This window comes from Notothenia rossii (genome assembly GCF_949606895.1).
Source record: "Notothenia rossii genome assembly, chromosome: 3".
Classification (NCBI taxonomy): Eukaryota; Metazoa; Chordata; class Actinopteri; order Perciformes; family Nototheniidae; genus Notothenia; species Notothenia rossii.
Window position 1 is genome coordinate 18,644,459 of NC_136901.1, and position 20,498 is coordinate 18,664,956.

The 20,498-nt window shown below is 45.7% G+C and overlaps 1 protein-coding gene across 1 annotated transcript in view; it reads left to right on the forward strand.

Moving 5' to 3' along the window:
* Positions 1–18,177, forward strand: part of peli3 (pellino E3 ubiquitin protein ligase family member 3) — an 80,780-nt gene extending 62,603 nt beyond the window's left edge. Inside the window, 4 exon segments of the mRNA XM_079671744.1 lie at positions 12,441–12,532; positions 12,534–12,669; positions 16,138–16,326; positions 17,382–18,177. Of these exon segments, the coding sequence (XP_079527870.1) occupies positions 12,441–12,532; positions 12,534–12,669; positions 16,138–16,326; positions 17,382–17,981 (1,017 nt within the window). The 3' untranslated portion in view covers positions 17,982–18,177.
* Positions 18,178–20,498: the final 2,321 nt, after the last annotated feature.

Here is a 20,498-nt window from a genome sequence, read left to right on the forward strand (position 1 = left end):
GTTCATAATGAGTTATGACCTGCAGAGATAAAAGCAGTATGCGAATCCTGCCGGGGGTCAGAGCACGCGTACGCGGCTCTAAACCAGCAGGTAGCATGCACTGCGCTCGTCTCCCCTCGGGCGAAAGGAAGCGGAGAGCGGACACTCTTGCTGCTGTGGCCGAGGAGGACGATTGGCCCGTCCAGGCTTACGAGCCCGCGGACGGGGCCTCGTGTCCCTGGGGCAGAGTGCCGGGCAGGAGTCCGAAGCAACTCCTGCCCCGCCTCCCTCCACGGTTCACCGTTCGGTTCTCCCCTCCCTCCTCTCCCCCGGACGGGGGAGACAGAGTCGGAGCAGGGTGCCAGCTTGGCGGCCGAACATGCTTTCCCCCTCTCCGTCACCACAGCGCGGCGGCGTCTGTTACGGAGACGGCCAGAAAAGTGCTACTGGACGCTCCAATCAGCCCGGACGGGCTGTTCGGACCCCAGTTCATGAAGACGGCCGCGGAACAGGTGGACGGCATTCGCCAGCATGTACAGCTGGCTCCAGTCGGCTGAGCTGCCACAGCAGCACCAACGCCCGCAGTAGCCGCGGCGTCCACGCCGGCCACAGGAGGCCGCAAGCGGAGAGACGCCCACAGCAACCGCCCCGGCGGCTGCAGGGGCTCCGTCCCACGTCTCTGCTCCCCCGCCACCCCGGAGACAGGGTCTCCCGGCGGCGAGTCAAATGGGAGTGAGGCTCCCCCACTCCTGGTCGGCTCCGCGAGAGCCTCAGAGGAAGCGGAGCCGGTAATTAAGCCGGCTGCCACTAATCCGTTGATTAAGTAGGCAGCAGGGCTCCCTGCAGAAGCCTGCTGGTTTTAACCTATCGGTTAATAAACCTGCAGAACTCGCGGCATTCCTCTGTCCGAGATACGCCTCCTACACACGGTCATAACCCATGAGCGCCGGTATAACGCCTCATGTGGACAGCACTGCACACACCTCCACTCATCCCCTGAGCGTGTACACGCCTCATGATGACAGCTGGAGTGAAACGCAGCGTGTGGAGGTTTCCTCGCAGCCCTTTCGCCTCACGGGCAGCGGCGGCGAGGGCAATGGCGTGGCTCGTCACCATGACGACCATTACAGCACATCACAGAGAAGCCAGAACGGGGGAATGAGCAGTATTCCAAGCTGAGTGCCCCCAGCGGAAGCGCCCGCAGCGCCACGGCGCCAGGGCTCGCTACAGAAGCCTGCTGGTTTTAACCTATCGGTTAATTAACTGCAGAGCTCGCTAATTAAGCTGGCTGCCACTAATCTGTTGATTACCAGCAGGGCTCGCTGCAGAAGCCTGCCCGTTTTAACCTCGGTTAATAACCTGCAGAGCTCGCGGCATTCCTCTGTCCGAAATACGCCTCGTACACACGGCCTTAATAAACCCATGAGCGCCGTTATAACGCCTCATGTGGGCAGCACTGCACAAACCTCCATCCATCCCCTGAGCGTGTACGCGCCTCATGATGAGAGTCGGAGTAAAACGCAGCATGTGGAGGCTTCCTCGCAGCCCTTTCGCCTCACAGTGGCGGCGAGGGCAATGGCATCACAGAGAAGCCAGAACGGGGGAATGAGCAGTATTCCAGGCTGAGTGCCCCCAGCGGCAGCGCCCGCAGCGCCACGGCGCCAGGGCTCGCTGCAAGAAGCCTGCTGGTTTTAACCTATCGGTTAATAACCTGCAGAGCTCGCTAATTAAGCCGGCTGCCCTTAATCTGTTGATTAAGTAGACAGCAGGGCTCGCTGCAGAAGCCTGCCGGTTTTAACCTCAGTTAATAACCTGCAGAGCTCGCGGCATTCCTCTGTCCGAGATACGCCTCCTACACACGGTCATAATAAACCCATGAGCGCTGTTATAACGCCTCGTGTGGACAGCACTGCACACACCTCCATTCATCCCCTGAGCGTGTACACGCCTCATGATGAGAGCCGGAGTGAAACGCAGCGTGTGGAGACTCCCTGGCGTGGCTCGTTGCCATGACGACCACAGAACATCTCGAGCATGTGCGCCCGCTCTTAGAGTGTTTCTCAGAGTGGCAGCGCGTGTGTCTGATGGACAGATGGATGAGCAGGCTGATCAGCAGAGGATACGTCCTGCAGTTCGCCTCTCCCCCACCCCCACAGTTCAATGGGATACAGGAAACACTCCTGTCCTCCCAGAAGCTATGTCTTGCGCTCCAATCCGAGCTGCTGGAACTCCTGTTGAAAGAGGATATTTCCAGGGTTCCTCAAAGGGAGGAAAATCAGGGGTTTTCACTCCCGTTATTTTTCTAATCCCGAAAAAGACTGGGGGAATGAGGCATCCTGGATCTGTCAGTATTCCACATGCTGACGATCAAACAGGTGCTGGAATGTTTTCACCAGGACGACTGGTTCACTTCCACCTGAAGGATGCATACTTCCACGTACCCATCATCCCGAAACACAGGAAATTCCTGCGTTTTCCATTCAGGGAATATCAGACCAGACAATCGTCTGCCGTTCGGATATTTCCTGGCTCCTCGCATTTGTGTAGAGAAGGCTGGAGCCACTACACAGAGGAGGGATGAGAGTGTGGTTTTCCTCTGGACGACCTGCTATTTGCTGGCTCGCCCCAGGGAGGAAGTCGCTTTACAGACGGTACATCTCGTATCGCATCTGTCAAAGCCTGGGTTTCATAATAAATTGGAAGAAGAGCTGTCCTCTTCCCTCTCAGACAATCGTTTATCTGGGAGTGGAGTTAAACTCAGCCAGCATGAGAGCGCGACTCTCGCGGCAGCGAGGGGAAGAACTGACAGCTCTCCTCCGGCGTGTCACAACCCACACAGCCCTCTCCGTGACGCAGCTGCTCGGCCTTGGCGTCAGCTGGTCACGTGATGATCCCCCTGAGTCTCTTCCAACAGGGGGACACTCCAGAGGTGGTTCATTCGCTGCAGAAGCCTGCTGTTTTAACCTATTGGTTTATAAACTGCAGAACTAGCGGCATTCCTCTGTCCCAGATATGCCTCCTACACACGGTCCTAATAACCACGAGCACCGTTATAACGCCTCGTGTGGACAGCATGCACACACCTCTCATCCCCTGGGCGTGTACGCGCCTCATGAGGAGAGACGGAGTGAAAAGCAGCGTGTGGAAACTCCCTCGCAGCCCTTTTGCCTCACGGGCAGCGGCGGCGATGGCGTGGCTCGTCACCATGAAAGACCATTACGGCACTTCACAGAGAAGCCTCTCCCCCCAGCAGTTCCATGGGATACAAGAAACACTCCTGTCATCCCAGGAACAGTGTCTTCCGTGGTTTTTACCCCCGCTATTTTTCTAAATCTCCTCTGTCCGGTGCGCGCGCTGTCCTGCTATGTGGCGCGCACGGCGGCCTGGCGCCGTTCTCAGCGCCTGTTCGTGCACTATAGAGAGAGCTCAATCGGGCAACCTCTGTCTGCACAACGGCTGTCACACTGGCTGTGTGAGGCTGTGTCACAGGCATGTCTCCTCTGGGGTGGAGCCCCCGGAGAACATCAAGGCGCACTCCACCAGAGGAATTTCCTCCTCCACGGCTTTGCACGGAGGAATGTCAGAGGAAGATATTTGCACGGCTGCATCTTGGTCTTCCCCCCCCCCTGTTCATTTATTCATTTTTATTTGAGGGATGTCTCCCATTCCTCTCTGACACACCCTGTACTGGGTGTCCTGTCGGGGTGAGTGACGTCAGGGAGCCAGCTGTGCGCCTCTCTCCTGCCTCTCGGCACGCGGAGAGCGGCCCATTTCCCCTCTTATAGGAGGGATGTTCCTTTTTCCTCTAACACACTATGTACGGAGTGCCTGGTCAGAGTGAGTGACGTCAGGGATCCAGCTGTGCGCTCTCCTGCCTGTCTGCACGCAGAGAGCTGCTGTTCCCCCACTACGATCGCAGGACGAGGTGGGACTTTCGTCTCTACTTTCTCACAGCGGCCTGTATGTATTGTTCCCAGCCTTCACCCCGTCGGGAAGATAGGCATGTTTTGCTATGTTCCAGGTACGGTGATGAGCCATTACGCATGGCACATCAGGCAGGGGGGTGTTATTGAGCAGGTATGTCTGTGCTTCTAGTGCCGGGCGGACCCAGTGGGGCGCAGACTACATCATGCTTGGCCCTTAACCCAATAGCGATAGCCTTAGAGGGCGAAGCCATATACGAAATAGAACTGAGGTTACCTACTGTAACCCCAGCTTCTATGAGTAAATGGCGCAGCCCTCTAAGTGCGGGGCCCCACTGGCTCTACGAATAGCTGAAGAAAAGTTATGTTGTATGGGAGCAGATTGCCGGGCCACCTTCCTATTTATACCGGAAGGAGGCCCGAGGGTGGGGCCCACCTTGCGGGTGGGCGTGGACTACAATTGTTTCAGTGCTGCGCGGGGGCGCAGGGGGATTACCCAATAGCAATAGCCTTAGAGGGCTGCGCCATTTACTCATAGAAGCTGGGGTTACAGTAGGTAACCTCAGTTCAGGATCCCAGCATCTGCATGTAAACGCACGATGGCGCACACAGCAGCAAGCTCAGACAGCGATGACGGTTTAATTTTGAACGTGTCTGAGAGCTGAAGGATCGGTTTATTTTGTATCTGTTAGAAGTTTAGGAATTAAGTGCGTCAATATGGGCGATCACACGGTCATGTAGCCAGTGGTGGACTGGGACTAAAAATCAGCCCGGGACTCTCGACCGGCCCACTTCGGTACCACTAGTAAATTGTCAACGGGGGGAGTGGGGGATGTGCTAGTGACTTATCCGACCGGCCCACTTCGGTACCGGCCCATCGGGATTCGTCCCGATGGCCAGTCCGCCACTGCACCCAGCCCAGCCCACGTAAACTGTCAACGGGGGGAGCCTCGCTGCGGGGAAACGGTGGACCTAGTGTCCCGATCGGAGTGGGAATAATAATAATAATAATAATAATAATAATCCGTGCATTTTATCCATTAATTTCCCCAACATTGTGGTAAAAAAAAAAAAACACGTTTAATCCATGTTGGTGTAGGCCTACTACTACAACCAGTGGTGTAGTGGGGATGTTTTTACTGGGTGGACGGGGTGGTGGGTGGACGGGAGACACTATGGACGCGCTCGTGAACTGTCAACGGGGGGGGGGGGAGCTTGGGGACCTCTGTGTCGCCTGTCAGCGCAACTTACATGATGCCGTTTAGACAATATAATAATAAAGGGCGGTGCCGGCTGTCAGCGAACCGATCCGGCCTTTCTGCGCGACTATCACTCAAATGCGGGACATAGTCTCAATGTGTGGGACGCGGGACAAATAATACAAATGCTGTGTGTGCAGTCCCGCACAGTGCGGGACACCTGGTCACCCTACACACACAGTTCTGCCCCTCACACACACACGCTTCAAATCAAGTTGCATAAATGCTTGAGCTACGTTTTTATTATAATAACTGTGAAATCTGCCTATTATGTTTTCGTCATTATTACAACAAACACACACTTGCAACTGATAACACTGGCAATGATTTTAGATGTATTAGACTATTAAAAAAAGAAATCATGCTTCAAATAAGTGGGGGTACGGTGTACCCCCGCGTCCAACGCCCACTACACCACTGACTGCAACTACAAAAAGCTAAGGTTAGTTTTCTCATCAGGAAATGCAGACCGGCTCAAACAAAAGATTTTTAAATCATCATCCTCACGATCATTTAATGTGTCATATGTTCGCCGAATTGACATGAAAGCACTAATAAATGTAATATCATCCACTTGAGTTTACAAAAATAATCGATTTGTTTTTATATCACATCCGACGGGAGGAAATTCAGCAGCTCTCACTACCGATTTTTAATCCTAATTTAATCATCATCTTCACCACGATCATTTATGTTTATGTTCGCCGAATTGACATGAAAGCACTGACAAATATGAATATACTGTAGTCAACTTCATTAAAACGTTATTAACGTGCCTAAACTCAGTAATTCACCATTTCTACGCATGACAACACACACGTGTTTGGCTCTCTCGCCGCACAGTGAAGCGTTCCCGCATTGACGTCACTTCCGGCTTCCCCCAAAACCTCAAAATGAGTCGAAGGAATTTTCCCGCGATGTTCGAAATTATTGATATTTATCGGAACGGTATCGCTTTTTCTTTTTTAAACTGACTGTTCGAGATTACTAGTAGCCCACTATTTCATTGCACAACAGTTGTTGGGTTCATGTCACATGCTCTTTAAGGTACAGCGCCACTTCCCGTGGGTGCTAGACAGTGAACTATCAACGGGGGGAGCCTCGCTGCTGGGAAGCGGTGGACCTCTGTCGCCTGTCAAAGCAACTTCAGATGGCCAGTCCGCCCCTGCCGGTACCGAGGTGGGCCGATCGGAGTGGCCCGACCGGCCCACTTCGGTATGTCCCGATGGCCAGTCCGCCACTGCTTCGGCATACAGTATAAGTGTTGCACGGCCAGATACGGCTCGAGAAGCTGACTCAGATGAATGACGCGAGTAAACACAGCTGACAGCCGGCAAGAAACTCGAGCAATTATTCGCATCGCGTCCGGTGTGAACGCACCATTATTACAAGTATTATATAATTACAAAATAAAATGGCCACTCTCAGTACAGCGCCACTTTCCAAACAGGTAATGCACGCAAATAAAATATTTTATATTATTATTATTATTATTAGTAATAGTATATCTATAAATAAAAACATCTTGTATTTTTGTTACAACCGCTATTGATGAATTTTGTCAACATTGGACCTTGACACCGTCCACATAGCTATAGTGAAATAATATAATCTAAAACATTAAGCCTCTTTGATTTAATAATCGGTGCTGAAACCTCTCTGCCATCTCATATAACACACACTTCCTTATTTAACTTTGAATAATAATACCGTAAAAATAAAGACAACTATACTACGGTCCTGAGATTAGCGCCTGCAGGCCGGCTCCATGGACCTGCAAAATGCATATATGAAGCACTACGTCATGAACGCAAGAAATCTACCCTTGTGGGGGCGCGCTCATGTGATTGGCTTAGAATGAAGGAGACATCTGATTGGCTATAGATTAGGGGTGTAACGGTATACGTACCCGTACCGAAATTGTTCGATACGGGCCCTTCGGTTCGGTACAGGTGTGTACCGAAGTGTACCGAACGAATATAACGTTAAACGTAAAAAATTGAGAACGTGAACAACTTCTTGGAAGTAATCTCAGGTGCTGCGTCGCAGCATTCAGAGTAATTTGCTCACATTGGGTTCAATGCATCATAGAGCGAGCAAGTCATTTCATTGGACGAGAGGCTGGTCAGAGGGATGCGTTCAAATGTAGTCAGTAATTTGAGGAACTGGCAAACGCAGATAAAGTTGAGCTCGAAAATTCTCCAGCATCATTGGAGTCTCCGGTTTGGGAACATTTTGGTTTCGCAGTTACGTACAAAGATGACGGACAAAGACAGGTGGACCGAACCAAAGCTGTTTGTCGGCATTGTTCAACTAAAATTGGTTATGCGGCTGGCAATACATCAAACTTCCACACTCATTTGAAAAGGCATCACCCGAACGTGAATATCACCGGTACCAAAAGAAAAAAGACTGAAATGCAAACCCAACTCCCACTAGCATTTAAGCCTCCACCACTCGCAAAAAGTTCAGACCGAGCCAAAGCTATTACAAACGCCAAATATCCTTATGTTGCCATGTTAGCAAAGCTCTAACTGTCTGTATCTGCTACCTCTGTCCCTAGCGAGAGGGTGTTCTCCACATCAGGAGACATTGTTAGCGCCAGCAGATCTACCCTTTCGGCAAGCAATGTGGACAAGTTCATTTTTCTTTAAAAAACGTGAGAATACAATGACAAGCAAGTCATAATGTCAAACTGGCTGCTTAGGTACTAGTACAGTACAGTTCAAATACAGATTATTTCAGTTCATCGAAATGCTGCACCTTAATGTTTATTTTATTATATTTTGTATTTATTTGAGTGAATACATTATTCACTGTTTAATAATAATAAAAAAATATATATATATATGTTATGTTTTGTGATAATTTTTTCTGCTGTACCGAAAACGTACCGAACCGAACCGTGACCTAAAAACCGAGGTACGTACCGAACCGAAATGTTTGTGAACCGTTACACCCCTATAGATAGACAAAATTACAAGTACGAATCAGCTGACCGTCAGGGGAGTCTCAAAAAACCCACACACGAATGCACAGCAATCCGTGCACAGAAAGCGGTTTGTGTTTGCAGGTGCAGAGGATTTAAACTGAAAACAAATATGTGTGGATCAAAAATACATATGTAAAACTTTTTTCTGTATTTGGATTTTATTTACATGTATATGAAACGGAACACATTTGTGTGTGCATTGAAAAACACAAGTGTGAATCCTTCTGTGTGCATGTGTGTATCATGAGACTGTTCTGAGTCCACACACACACACACACACACACACACACACACACACACACATTTGGGTATCTAGATGCCTACCAACCCACACACTGTGAAATAAGACTAAGTCATTTCCCACGTATTAAAAACGACATTTGCAATGGTGCGACATATTCTTTTCACAAGCCAATCAAAGCATGGGCTTTTCAGGAGGGGGGAATTCAGGTGCAGTCAGACAGACAGAATCAGAAATGCGATGTGTTTTTGAACGTTAAAGCATGTACACATGTTCTAGTAATCTAGTAGACCCCTTAAATACAAATATGAACCTGAGAAAGAGCATGATGTGTCCCCTTTAATGTAAGTGGACTGTGATACAGGTGTGGTTTAAGAAGCTCTATGGACATGTGTAACCAGAGGTGGTGGGTAAAGTAATGTTTAATATAGGGAAAGCTAATTGTGGCCAATTTACACATTTAACTTACTGTAGCACTATAAAAAAAGGGAAAGAGTAACATTTAAAACAAAAGGTAGTCAGGTGATATCAATACTTTTTTGTATTTCAGTATTGTTTTATTTGATTTTGTTTGTTTTTATTTTCTGCTCAGATCAACCCAGATTTTTATTTTGGTGGCAGGATGTGGCAGATACACAAATTATATTTCCCTTTTGCTTATATTGCCAGATGGGGCATTCGGCCATGGCGGCGTTCTGCCCTTCTAGCTTAATTTCATTAAAAAAATCAATGTGCTAGCTTAACGTAGGAAAGGCCAAAACTCCTTAACCTGACATTGAATGCATCACTAATCTGTGCTGCACTTTTTATATGAAGCAGGTTTAAGGATGATGTTCATCCACAGACATTTGATGAATTCATTTATTTGTATAATTAGCTTTTAGAGAGCATGTAACAGGTGAGCTGTGTTTACCCCTCTTATAGGCTAGCAGTATTTTTACCACAGATCTGTTCCTAACACACTGCCATGAGATTAATATCCATATCTCTGTGTTTGAAAAAGCGGGTATAAGGTCTATATTGACCTATCCTTTTATAGCGGCCTTATAATTCTTTCTTAAATTGTATCTTTATAGTGTGTTTTATAAGTTTTTGTGGAGTTTCTCTCAAACACACTTTACTTTGTTTAGTTCCATTACATAATGACATCACCATGTAACACTCAAGCTACTATTGGCTAGCGCTCCAACACATCGTACGTGATGTGAGGCTAAGACATCTCTAAGTGGTTGACCAATCCCAACAGAGCCGTCCAGCTAACCAATCAGAGCAGACTGGGCTCTGGTTTCAGACAGAGGGGGAAAAGAGGTGCTGCAGCAAAGGCATTATGAGAACAATAAAGAGCTTTTTGAACATTAAAGTATGGAGACATGTCCCAGTGGAGACACTAAATACTATGAACCTGAATGAGCATAAAAGGGCACTTTTGAAGGTGTCAGATTGTAATATGAAGTTGTGTAGTACGCTGTCAGCCCTGTAGACTCATACAACAGTAGAGCATTGAGGGCATAAGGAATGAAGAGGAAGCGTGAGAACAGGCAGAAGGACGGAGGACCAGAGTCTGAGAAGATAACACCTGCAGGAGGAGATAAGTCAGATCCGTCACAGTTGTTTCCAAAAACCTTCTCTCTTCATCGAGGAGATCCATACAAAGACTCCAGCAGACAGAATCAACAGGCTCCCCTTCCATCCATACTGTCTCACTCTCATTCTCGGTTCACCTGGTGTACTTTGTCCAAGTTTATAGATATATGTAAGATATTCGCCACCAACCCATTATGATTAAGGCGAAGGAAATGCATATTGTGCTCCTCAAAGTCGTTCATCGTTCATATCAAAATCCAAAATGGCAGCATACGTTGACTAAGACTCTTGCCTACATGATGGAGGTAACAGGGTGTTACATGGGTGTAATATGCATGTATAATGAGTTTATTATTTGTGTAATGTGCGATTATAAGGGGGCCACATGGTTGTAATAGGGTGGTAATGTGGGTGATATATTTGGGTAATATAGTTGTGGCATGGGTGTAATATGGTTGTCACATAGGTGACATATGTGTTCATCATTGGTATAGTAACATGTAATGTGTGTAACATTGGTGTAACACGGCTTGAAAAATAATCACATTTTTAAAAGATTGTGAAATTGTGTCATTCTTGACTAGATACATATCAAAATAGCAATTCATAAATACATTACACAAAAATAGAAATGACCTAAAACCCGCTGCTGCATCTTATTTTCTTTAGTCCAGCACGAAGGTCTGTTTGATCCGTCAGCTTTTCGCATGATACTGTACCTATTAATGGGATCTTGGGAGGCGGCGACATCGCTGAAGCTGCTTTCAGGCGGCGTGCAGAGGATGCAGCTTTCGGCGTGTATGACTGTTTTTGGGGCCGCTGACCCCCACAGCCACACAGCTGCTGAGGGCTGAAAACAATGGGGGCGGGACCAGCACCCACTAACTGTCTGGAGGCACCTTATAGGACACAACAAATGCAAATCAGATTGATAAACATCCAACACAGTTTACAGAGCAACTTCCTGCTTCAGATTTAAGCCACTGGTCATTGGGGTTTTCTAGTGCAGCTGTTTTGGCTAAACTGTTGTTTGTCCAACTCAGCTGACCGAACTAATTGCCAGTGCAATGAAACCGAAATGCTTTTCAGTCTAGGTTTAATGAAGTGAAATAAGTTGAGGTTTTAGGTGTACCTGTTAATACCTGTCATACTGTACAACTAATTGGAAGAGTTGAGGGCCAATGTATTGCATCACAGTCAACTTTTGAATCACTAACCCTTTAAGCCAAAACCACATTTTTAATCCACTTCAACAGAAAGCCAAATGAGTTTATGTGGGAAACACTGTGACACAATGGCGCATGAAAGAAGCTCAAGTACTGTACTTGAGAAAAAATGGAGATACTTGTACTTTACTCGTACTTTGCAGTTTTAGGTTAATACAAAATATAAATCAACACATACATTATAGCAGTGACCATCAACTGGTGGCCCGCCAGACATTCTGATCCGGCCCGCACAGTGGGGGGTGGCTGTGGGGTTGGCGGAACGATGGCATGATGAATGCGTATTTATCCGTCCATTCCTCATTAAAACTGCGGTTTTCCACGTCAACTTTACGCTTGAGGCTCTTTGACGGTTACATTTTTGCGTGCCTGGCAAACAATTTTCTTACATCCTGCAACCGTTTCCCAGCAATCAGGATACAGGCTTATTAAAAAAAAGATAATTTTTTCAATAAAGTGAACATTTTAATCAATTATATATATATATATATATATATATATATATATATATATATATATATATATATATATATATATATAAAAACTCTGGCCCCCGAAAGTGTCTCTTGGATTAATTTTGTCCCTTGGTCAAAAGTAGTTGGTGACCTCTGCATTATAGGCTTACCTACCCAGTAGTGTATGAAACAATTCAAATAAACCCCATCTTCACCAAGCATATCATTGAAGTGATGAACACAATTATACAATAATACAAACAACAATAATTATAATCAAATAATAACGAAATATATCTGGTGTTTAAATGTGCAATTGTGCAGAGTACTTTTACTTTTGATACTTTAAGTATATTTTGACACTAACACGCTTTTACTTTTACCGAAGTACAAATGTGAATTCAGGACTTTTAATTGCAACAGAGTATTTTTACACTGTAGTATTGCTACTTTTACTCAAAGGGGACTATTTAAATCTGGCCAGTTGGTGTTATTGCTGCCAGATTTGGCACCCCCCCTCACCAAAATCACACTGACGTTAGTAATTCCCCTCGAGTTTACGCAAACAAAAGCACTTCACTCTGAAAATATTAAGTAAATCATCTGATTCCAGCTCTGATTGGTTGTGGGTAAAGTGTTTAATGTAGGAACATCTAATTGTGGCCAATTAAAGAGAGAAACTCCTGAATATAAGTGAAACAAATGACTTTGTGTGAAGTAACCCTTTACTGTCCATCTTTTAACTGTTTCCTGACAATGACCCCTCTCTCTGGCCCCTCAGATCGGCCGGTCCACAGAGAGCATGATCGACTTTGTGGTGACGGACACGGCGGGGAGCAGCAGCGGTCAGGGCGGGGGTGCAGCGGGGGAGGGGGGGGGGGGGGGGAGGCCAGTCGCCGCAGAGCACCATCTCACGCTACGCCTGCCGCATCATGTGTGAGCGCAGCGCCCCCTACACCGCCCGCATCTACGCCGCCGGCTTCGACTCCTCCAAGAACATCTTCCTGGGGGTGAGTGTTCTCCCTACACAGGGACCGGTTACCACGGCAACTAGCATACAGTGTGAGTGACTTCAGGGACAGGGCTTTGCCTCCCACGGGTGACATCATAGCAGTAAAGATGGGTGTCAGTGCATGTGACCTGGAGAGGAGGGAGCAAAGTGTGTGTTTGTGTGTGGCTCTAATGTAACTGCTTCTTGTCGTAAATATCAGTCAGTGAATGCAGCATATGAGTACACGCAGTACACTGTTTGTATGCTACTGTATTTCATTATTTCAAAGACCCAATAATTCAGGTTTTTTTTGTGTTTTTTATAACTTCCCTATTTTGTTCGAAATCAGAATCCGATGTATTTATTTTTTACCAGTATGTTTTCAAATACAAGTTATTTGCTTATGTGTATGACATCAACACAGTAAGGGGAAATTCAATACATAATAAAAGCATGTACAGAAATTAAGAAACATAAAATAGCAGAACTTCTAAAACACATACAATAGAACAACAATATTTCTGATTCAAAATGGGAGCTTTGAAAAAAGCATACAGAGATATAATCCCAAAGATGTGCATTAATGTATCATATATAAACGGTCATGATGTTAATATGTAACGTGAGGTGTTAATAGGGGGTTTAAGTGTCCATGTCATGGGGGCCCGGGTCTAATCGGATATGATAATAATATACTGATATATTATTAGATATTAGATATTGAGATCTGGAAATGATTACAACCTGCTCTATTTTGACTGATATAGCTGTGCTCAGCTCTTCCTTTAGAAAGTAATATCATCATAACCAGTTAGCAAATCTATGAAAATACAACGTCTAATGTGAAAATTCATAATGTTCATAATTTCTGTGATAACAGTTGTGCCATTTCTAGTAAGACTTACTGTCAGACATGCAAAGAAAGCTCCAAATAGCTTTACCCTAAAATAGAAAGCAGGGCACTGGTTATTTTTCATTAATGCAGCACAGTCATGCTCCATCAAGCCGACTCAGCAGTTTCCCCTCCATCTTGCTGATCTCAGTTCAGTGGAACTGTCTGGAGCCTGAGGCCGCCTGGGGAGGATTTGTAATTGTTTTCCATCAGAGAGAAGGGTATGCTCGCTGCTAATGTGGTGCTAAGCTTGTTAGTAAAACAATTAAGTACCAGGGTAGGATCCCCTGAAGCCCCCTAACAGAGGTCCATGCTAAATATATTTAGCTCCTCTCCTGTGACATGTTTCCATGTTTTAATGTTCAAAAAGCTCTTTATTTTTCTCATACTGCCTGTGCTGCAGCACCTCTTTTCACCCTCTGTCTGAAACCAGAGCCCTGTCTGCTCTGATTGGTTAGCTGGTCGGCTCTGTTGTGACTGGTCAACTGCTTAGAGATGTCCCGCCCCTTAGCCTATCACGTACAATGTGTTGGAGCGCTAGCCAGTAGAAGCACGAGTGTTACGTAGTGATGTCACTATGTTGCAGAAGTAAAGAAAGGAGTACAATCGAGACGTTTCTGGCGTAGCTTTTGCAGACCATTTACATGCAAAAAAACTATAGAACACAGGAGAGAGAAAACCCCAAGTTGTTACCCCAAGCTTTAAAGGTCTCCTGTCATGCAAAATGCACTTTTTGATGTCTTTTATACATAAATATGTGTTCCCAATGTGTCAGGGAACTCACAAAGTGTCAGAAAATACAACCCTTTCTCTTTTCCTCTGTACCCACATCTCTAAAAACGGGGGTACAACAGAGCTGATCCAGATTTACGTCCGATATGACGTAACATCGAAAATGTGGGCTGGCTTTAGACCGGCGGTCCTATCAGAAACGTTGCTATCAGAAACAATGCCTGACGTGTTTTGGAAGTAATATGGTGTTTGTTTACATTAGCAAGCAGCGCTAACACTCAGAGCTAACCTGTACTGGAGAGAGTATGTGTAAAGAAGCCATAACAAGGAACTCACCTTGTGGTAAACCTGAGAGAGAGAAAGCGTTTGAGCTCCATACTGTTTTCAGAAATAATCCTTGAAGTGGTTTTGAACATGATATGGCGTTTCATAACCGCAGCATTTAGCTGAGTTTCTGCTTCTCTCTGTGCAGCCCTGCTGCATGTGTGCTCCAAAGGGGGCACACATAGTAGCTACTTATACTGACACAGAATAAGCACTTCTCTAACAGGGCTGAAATAGAGGGATATGAGGCATGGCTAGAATTGGTGATCTGTTTAGTATTTTGAGCAAAACACTTCATAGACATGTTTTTTATATATCTGAGACCTATAATATATGCCTACAAATACTATAATAGGAGAGTTTTAATATTTGTTTACTAGCTGACCCCTGGCCATCATTTTACAAAAGTCGCCCCTGGTCAAAACAATGCCTGAGCTACAGCCTTATCACAAAAGCAATAATAGCCCTTTCTCATGACACCATGACATCATCCCATGAAAGATTTATCAGGACCCCCAACAACTAGGCCAGCGAGCAGAGAGACAACGTCAGCAGCCAGCGCTCCATCTACACACACGTCACCACGCAGGCTGTTGTAGCTCCGGCAGCCATCAGGACTACAATCACACCACCGACATGATAAACAATTATTCTCTTTTTGTTACAGCCAGGCTCTGTGGTTCATCTCTGTAGTGTTGATGGATGTGATGCAGATACTACTGTTGATACTGTAAATAATGTAGTATGAGAAGACCTTATCACGATGTCATTGGATTATAGCGGGCATGTTTTCAGGATTAGCCACTAAATATATTTACAAAATGTGATAAATAGTTGCTTTATATTTCTGAGAGTCAAAGCTCCTGAGTGCCATGGTGTCTGACAGTGTCTTCTTTAGTATTATTATGAAAGACAAATCTCATCGCAGTTTGAGTTTCCTGCACTGAAAACTGTAACATTGACTTTAATTAAATATATGATGTCAACAGATTACACATACTCTGATACGGTTAATTGAAAGCAGTAATATTAAGTTGAATCTAATATGTTTTATTTAAAATAAAAAAATGTTGCTTTCAACTTAGCTAATACAGTTATGTGAAATGTGTTGACTTTATACATTTTTTAAAGTCAACGTTTCAGTTTTCTCAGTGTGCGTGGGACCTTTGGCCCTTCCCCTAATGTCTCACTATATTTCAGTGAAATCCTTCTTTCTCCAGAGCAGCCTAAAATAAATATTTGCAGAGCTGAGTCACTGCTTTTTATAACTGCCTTGGCCCTTCTTTTTTTTAAATGCAGCTACACACGGCAGAAATGTGCTGTATCATTCCATTTTAGCTAATTTGTGTTCATAATACAGCCTTCCTCTCTCCCAGGGTTCATCCTGAGCGTGGGTGCATTAGTCAGTAAAGTAGTCATTCTGTACCGAGCTAAATATAGCAGCAGAGAAAAGCAACGCTAGCCCCAGCCGGCCACCTCTGACACCCCCTCCTCCATCCTGCCTCCACCTCATATTCCTCGTGTTGACTTGTCTCTCAGGAACGGGCGGCCAAATGGAGGACGTCCGACGGCTTGATGGACGGCCTGACCACCAACGGGGTTCTTGTGATGCACCCGGCGGGGGAGTTTGTGTCTGAGCCGGCTCCGGGCGTCTGGAGGGAAATCTCAGTCTGTGGAAACGTCTTCGCCCTGAGAGAGACTCGCTCAGCGCAGCAGAGGGGGAAACTGGTGAGATGAAGGGCATGATGGGAAAATTATACGTTTGCTTTGATACGGGTTACTGAAATTGGTGTACTTCAGAGATTTCTACAGAAACTGGTTTATTCATCACCCTGGCATGGCTGATCTTTATAAATTTCATTATTTTTAAAGAAGGAAAGAAATGAAATATTGTGTTATTGTAGGATCATGTCCATTTTCATTATTGGGATTAAAAATGTATAATGGGACTCCCATTATACATTTACCGGAGGGTAAGAGTCTGTCCACATAGTGCCTTCTTCTGAGCGCTAGCCTCTTTTTTAGATCAGAGCACTCAGAGTTGAAAATAATTCAACTTTCCAGAATAATGCTGGTGACAACACTGTGTGAATTGAATGAAAAGGTTATATTTGGCCGTGTTTGTATCAGATGAAAACTATCATAACAAAAACCTTAAAGCCCGTTTCTTGGATGTAGGACCGGATGTATCTCCCGGTGGGTGTGACACTGTGTTATCGTCCACCCCCCTCAACATATGGCTGTCAGACAGAGGGGTGAAGCTCATTCAATCAAAGTGTGAGAGTAAGACTCTGATATTTGGTGCTTATAGTAAAACAATATATAGTAGCATAAACAGATGATAACATCCATGCTAGTCAGTCTTACAACAGCAGTGATACGTTGTTGACATATTGTTGTCATAGAAACATTAAAAAAGCGAAAATAAACGGCGCTATGTGGACACGAGCCCTTACTCTTGGGTTGTGATTTTCGTACACGCACTTGCTGTCTTGACCTTAAGGGGTGTGAACCAAAAAGTTAGCGAACCAGTGGAAGCTGCTGTTCAAATTACATCTTTAAAATGTTTTGGGATTTTGGATTTTTGGCAAACTGTCACCTTTAAACATCTTAACAGCCCAGTGAAGAGTTGTTTTAGTGAAACTGATGGCATGATTTTTCTGGGTCATATCCCCTCGACAACGGGTCTAACGAATCCCCATTTCCTCCTTCCAGCCAGTGATAGAAACTGTTCTCTTCTTCTCTTCCTCTGCTACATTGCCATCATCTGTTCTCCTCTTCAGGTGGAAAATGAGTCCAACACTCTCCAGGATGGATCTCTGATTGATCTATGTGGGGCCACCCTGCTGTGGAGGACCCCCGCCGGACTGCGCCACACCCCCACCCTCAAACAGCTGGAGTCCCTTCGCCAGGAGCTGAACGCCGCCCGGCCCCAGTGTCCGGTGGGCTTCAACACGCTGGCCTTCCCGAGTCTGGCCCAGCGCGAGATCGTGGACAAGAAGCAGCCCTGGGTCTACGTCAACTGTGGCCACGTGCACGGCTACCACAACTGGGGCTACCGCAAGGAGAAGGGCCCTGCTGGACCCGGGGGCACCGCAACCGCCAGCACCGGGGAGAGGGAGTGCCCCATGTGCCGGAGAGTGGGCCCCTATGTTCCCCTGTGGCTGGGCTGTGAGGGAGGATTGTACCTGGACGCCGGACCTCCCACTCACGCTTTCTGCCCCTGCGGCCATGTATGCTCAGAAAAGACTGTGGTGGGGTGGAGCCAGATCCCGTTGCCCCACGGCACCCATGCCTTCCATGCTGCCTGCCCCTTCTGTGGTACCTGGTTGACAGGGGAGCAGGGCCACATCAAACTCATCTTCCAGGGCCCCGTCGACTGAAGCCCACCCCTGGGTAGAGGTGTTGAGGAAAGACTGTGTGCTAGAACAAAAATCTGAACACTCAAGTGTGGGATGAAAGAAAAGCACTGATGAAGTACAAAAGAAGTGATGAACTGAAGGTGCCATGCAATAGTAAATTGCTATGGCTTCAAACTGAGTTGTATGAAGATGTGTAAATAAATTGTGTTGAAATGAGCACACGTTTAGTGATCCTTTGTCGTCTTTTTTCAGGCTTTTCACACTGCACTTAGTGTGGGGCTAAGTGAGCCGTTAGACTAGGGCTAGCTGGCCGTGTTCCAGAGCACCAACTTTAGCCCTGGGCTAATGCTGCGTTCCTTTTACATTGGAAGTCGGAGGTGAGACCTGGGAGTGACGTCACATCGAATTGACTGCATTCCAGTGGCACAAGTCGTAAAAAGAAGGCCACTGTAAGCAACACCGGTTGATAACTACGCTTTATTTAGTATTTTGTGAATACAGACATCGTAGCAACATATCCACAGATGGAAGATGAGCAATACCTTATGTACAGTTAATTTAATGGGACACAGATAATACAGAAGAGTTAAACGTCTTATATTTTTAAAGGGTTCTCTTACTGTTCATATGCGGAGACTCTGTTTTTGAATGATGCGGCGAGATATTGCAGAGTTTCCACGTAGGAAGTCTGACTTCAGGGGGCGTTCCAGTTACAAATGTCCAGCTTTGATCTTGGATACTCCCACTTACCAGTACAACTGGAACGCACCATAAGTGAGCCGATGCTGGCCCTGTTCCAGAGCAGCTTTAGCCCTGTGCTAAGAATTTGAAGTGCCTGGAAGTACAGTACCTGTAAAATCTCAGACCATAACATTGTACTCACCAAGTGAATTTATGATACCTGGAAGCATGAAGGCATCACTAAGAAGAAAGGGACTGATGAACTGGCATTGAGACGTAGAAACCCAACTCTGAGATTAGTTTGAACAAAAGTAAAACATTTTATTATCAAAACAGTCTCATCACAGTTTAAAGGTTTACTACAATCAGTTTTTAATCACCATATATCACATTTTGTGTTTTAACATAAAGAACATGTTTTTACTACACAATCTTGCCTTGTTCACACCCATGACTTCTAGTTCAGTTTATTTGTTGCAGTTTATCTTGGCGTGCTCTACCACTTGTTGGTCAGTGGAACAGTATGGTAGGACTGTGTGTGTGTGTGTGTGTGTGTGTGTGTGTGTGTGTGTGTGTGCATACCAGACATACAAAATGGAGACCCTTAAAAATACAGCTTAATACTGGGACTAGAGGTCTACAACTTTTTTGACTAGTCAGACTTTTTTGTAGCAATGTAGCTGTGTTCTAACGTCTTGGCAAGCATGATGTTTTTATAACTACTGAAAGATTTTCCGAAAAATTAGAACCAACCATTAACTGCATGTTAGCATGTAAATGACTGGACAGATGCTACAGTGCTCGCTATGAGAGGACCTCAATCCACGGTAGCATCCAGCATGTAGACTCAACAGTGTCTTGTAAAGATAACTCAAGGTCACCAAGCTCCCCCACCAGGGAAAGGAGGGAGAAAGAGAGAGAGAACACAACAGGGCATCAGGAGGGTTGCATATAACCTTTCAGCACCTGCTGTACAGAATTATTGAATAAACAGTGACAAACCCTATAATTTGTCCCAATTCAAGAGCTGTTCCACAAGCTGCACCATGACATTATCCTCAATTTAACAGTATTTCGGTACGAGTGTTTATGAGCAGATTGCTTGTATCTTATCATGTAAAATCTGCTGGAAAAGATGTCACTCCAGGGAGCATGCAGCTGAAATCCCACCCAGAGCTGCCGCAGGGTTTTCAGATCAGAGCAAGAGCCAGATTCTGAACAACATTGGACCATATTCAGTGGCAGGTGTGTCTTTAATCGCCCTTCCAACATGTCCGTGTGACAGTGATGTACAACAGCGGAGCGCCTGCACCTGCAGATGATCCGCTCGATATGTGTGGTTATTTAAAGGCCCTCAGGGAGGGGCAGGGGTACAAATCAAGGGCGCCCGCCATGTGGATGACAGGCATCAGCAGAGATCTACAGTACGGTGGTCCAGGTAATGGATGCTGGGGAGGGACCTGCACTAAAAAAACGGAAAGGTTTACTTTAATTAATTGTATTATGTCAACAGGTTAGTTAGGTCAGGTTAGTTGAAAGGAATAATCTTAAATTAAACCTAATATTTTGTATTTAAACTTAATAGTGTTGCTTTCAACTAACCTAATTATGTGTCATTTGTTCCCATGATACATTTAATTCAAGTCAACGTTTCAGTTTTTCAGTGTTTCCTGGTGCCTTCAGGAGACTTTACTGTGTGTGTACTTTATGTGTAACACCAGGTTTAGGGAGTAACAGATTACTTGGAATTGATAATGGATTACATAATCAGGATACAAAGAAAAAGGTAGATGTTTTCCCTTACAGTTACATTTATAAAATGACAGATTACTGTTGCACTTTTCCAAAATGGGGATT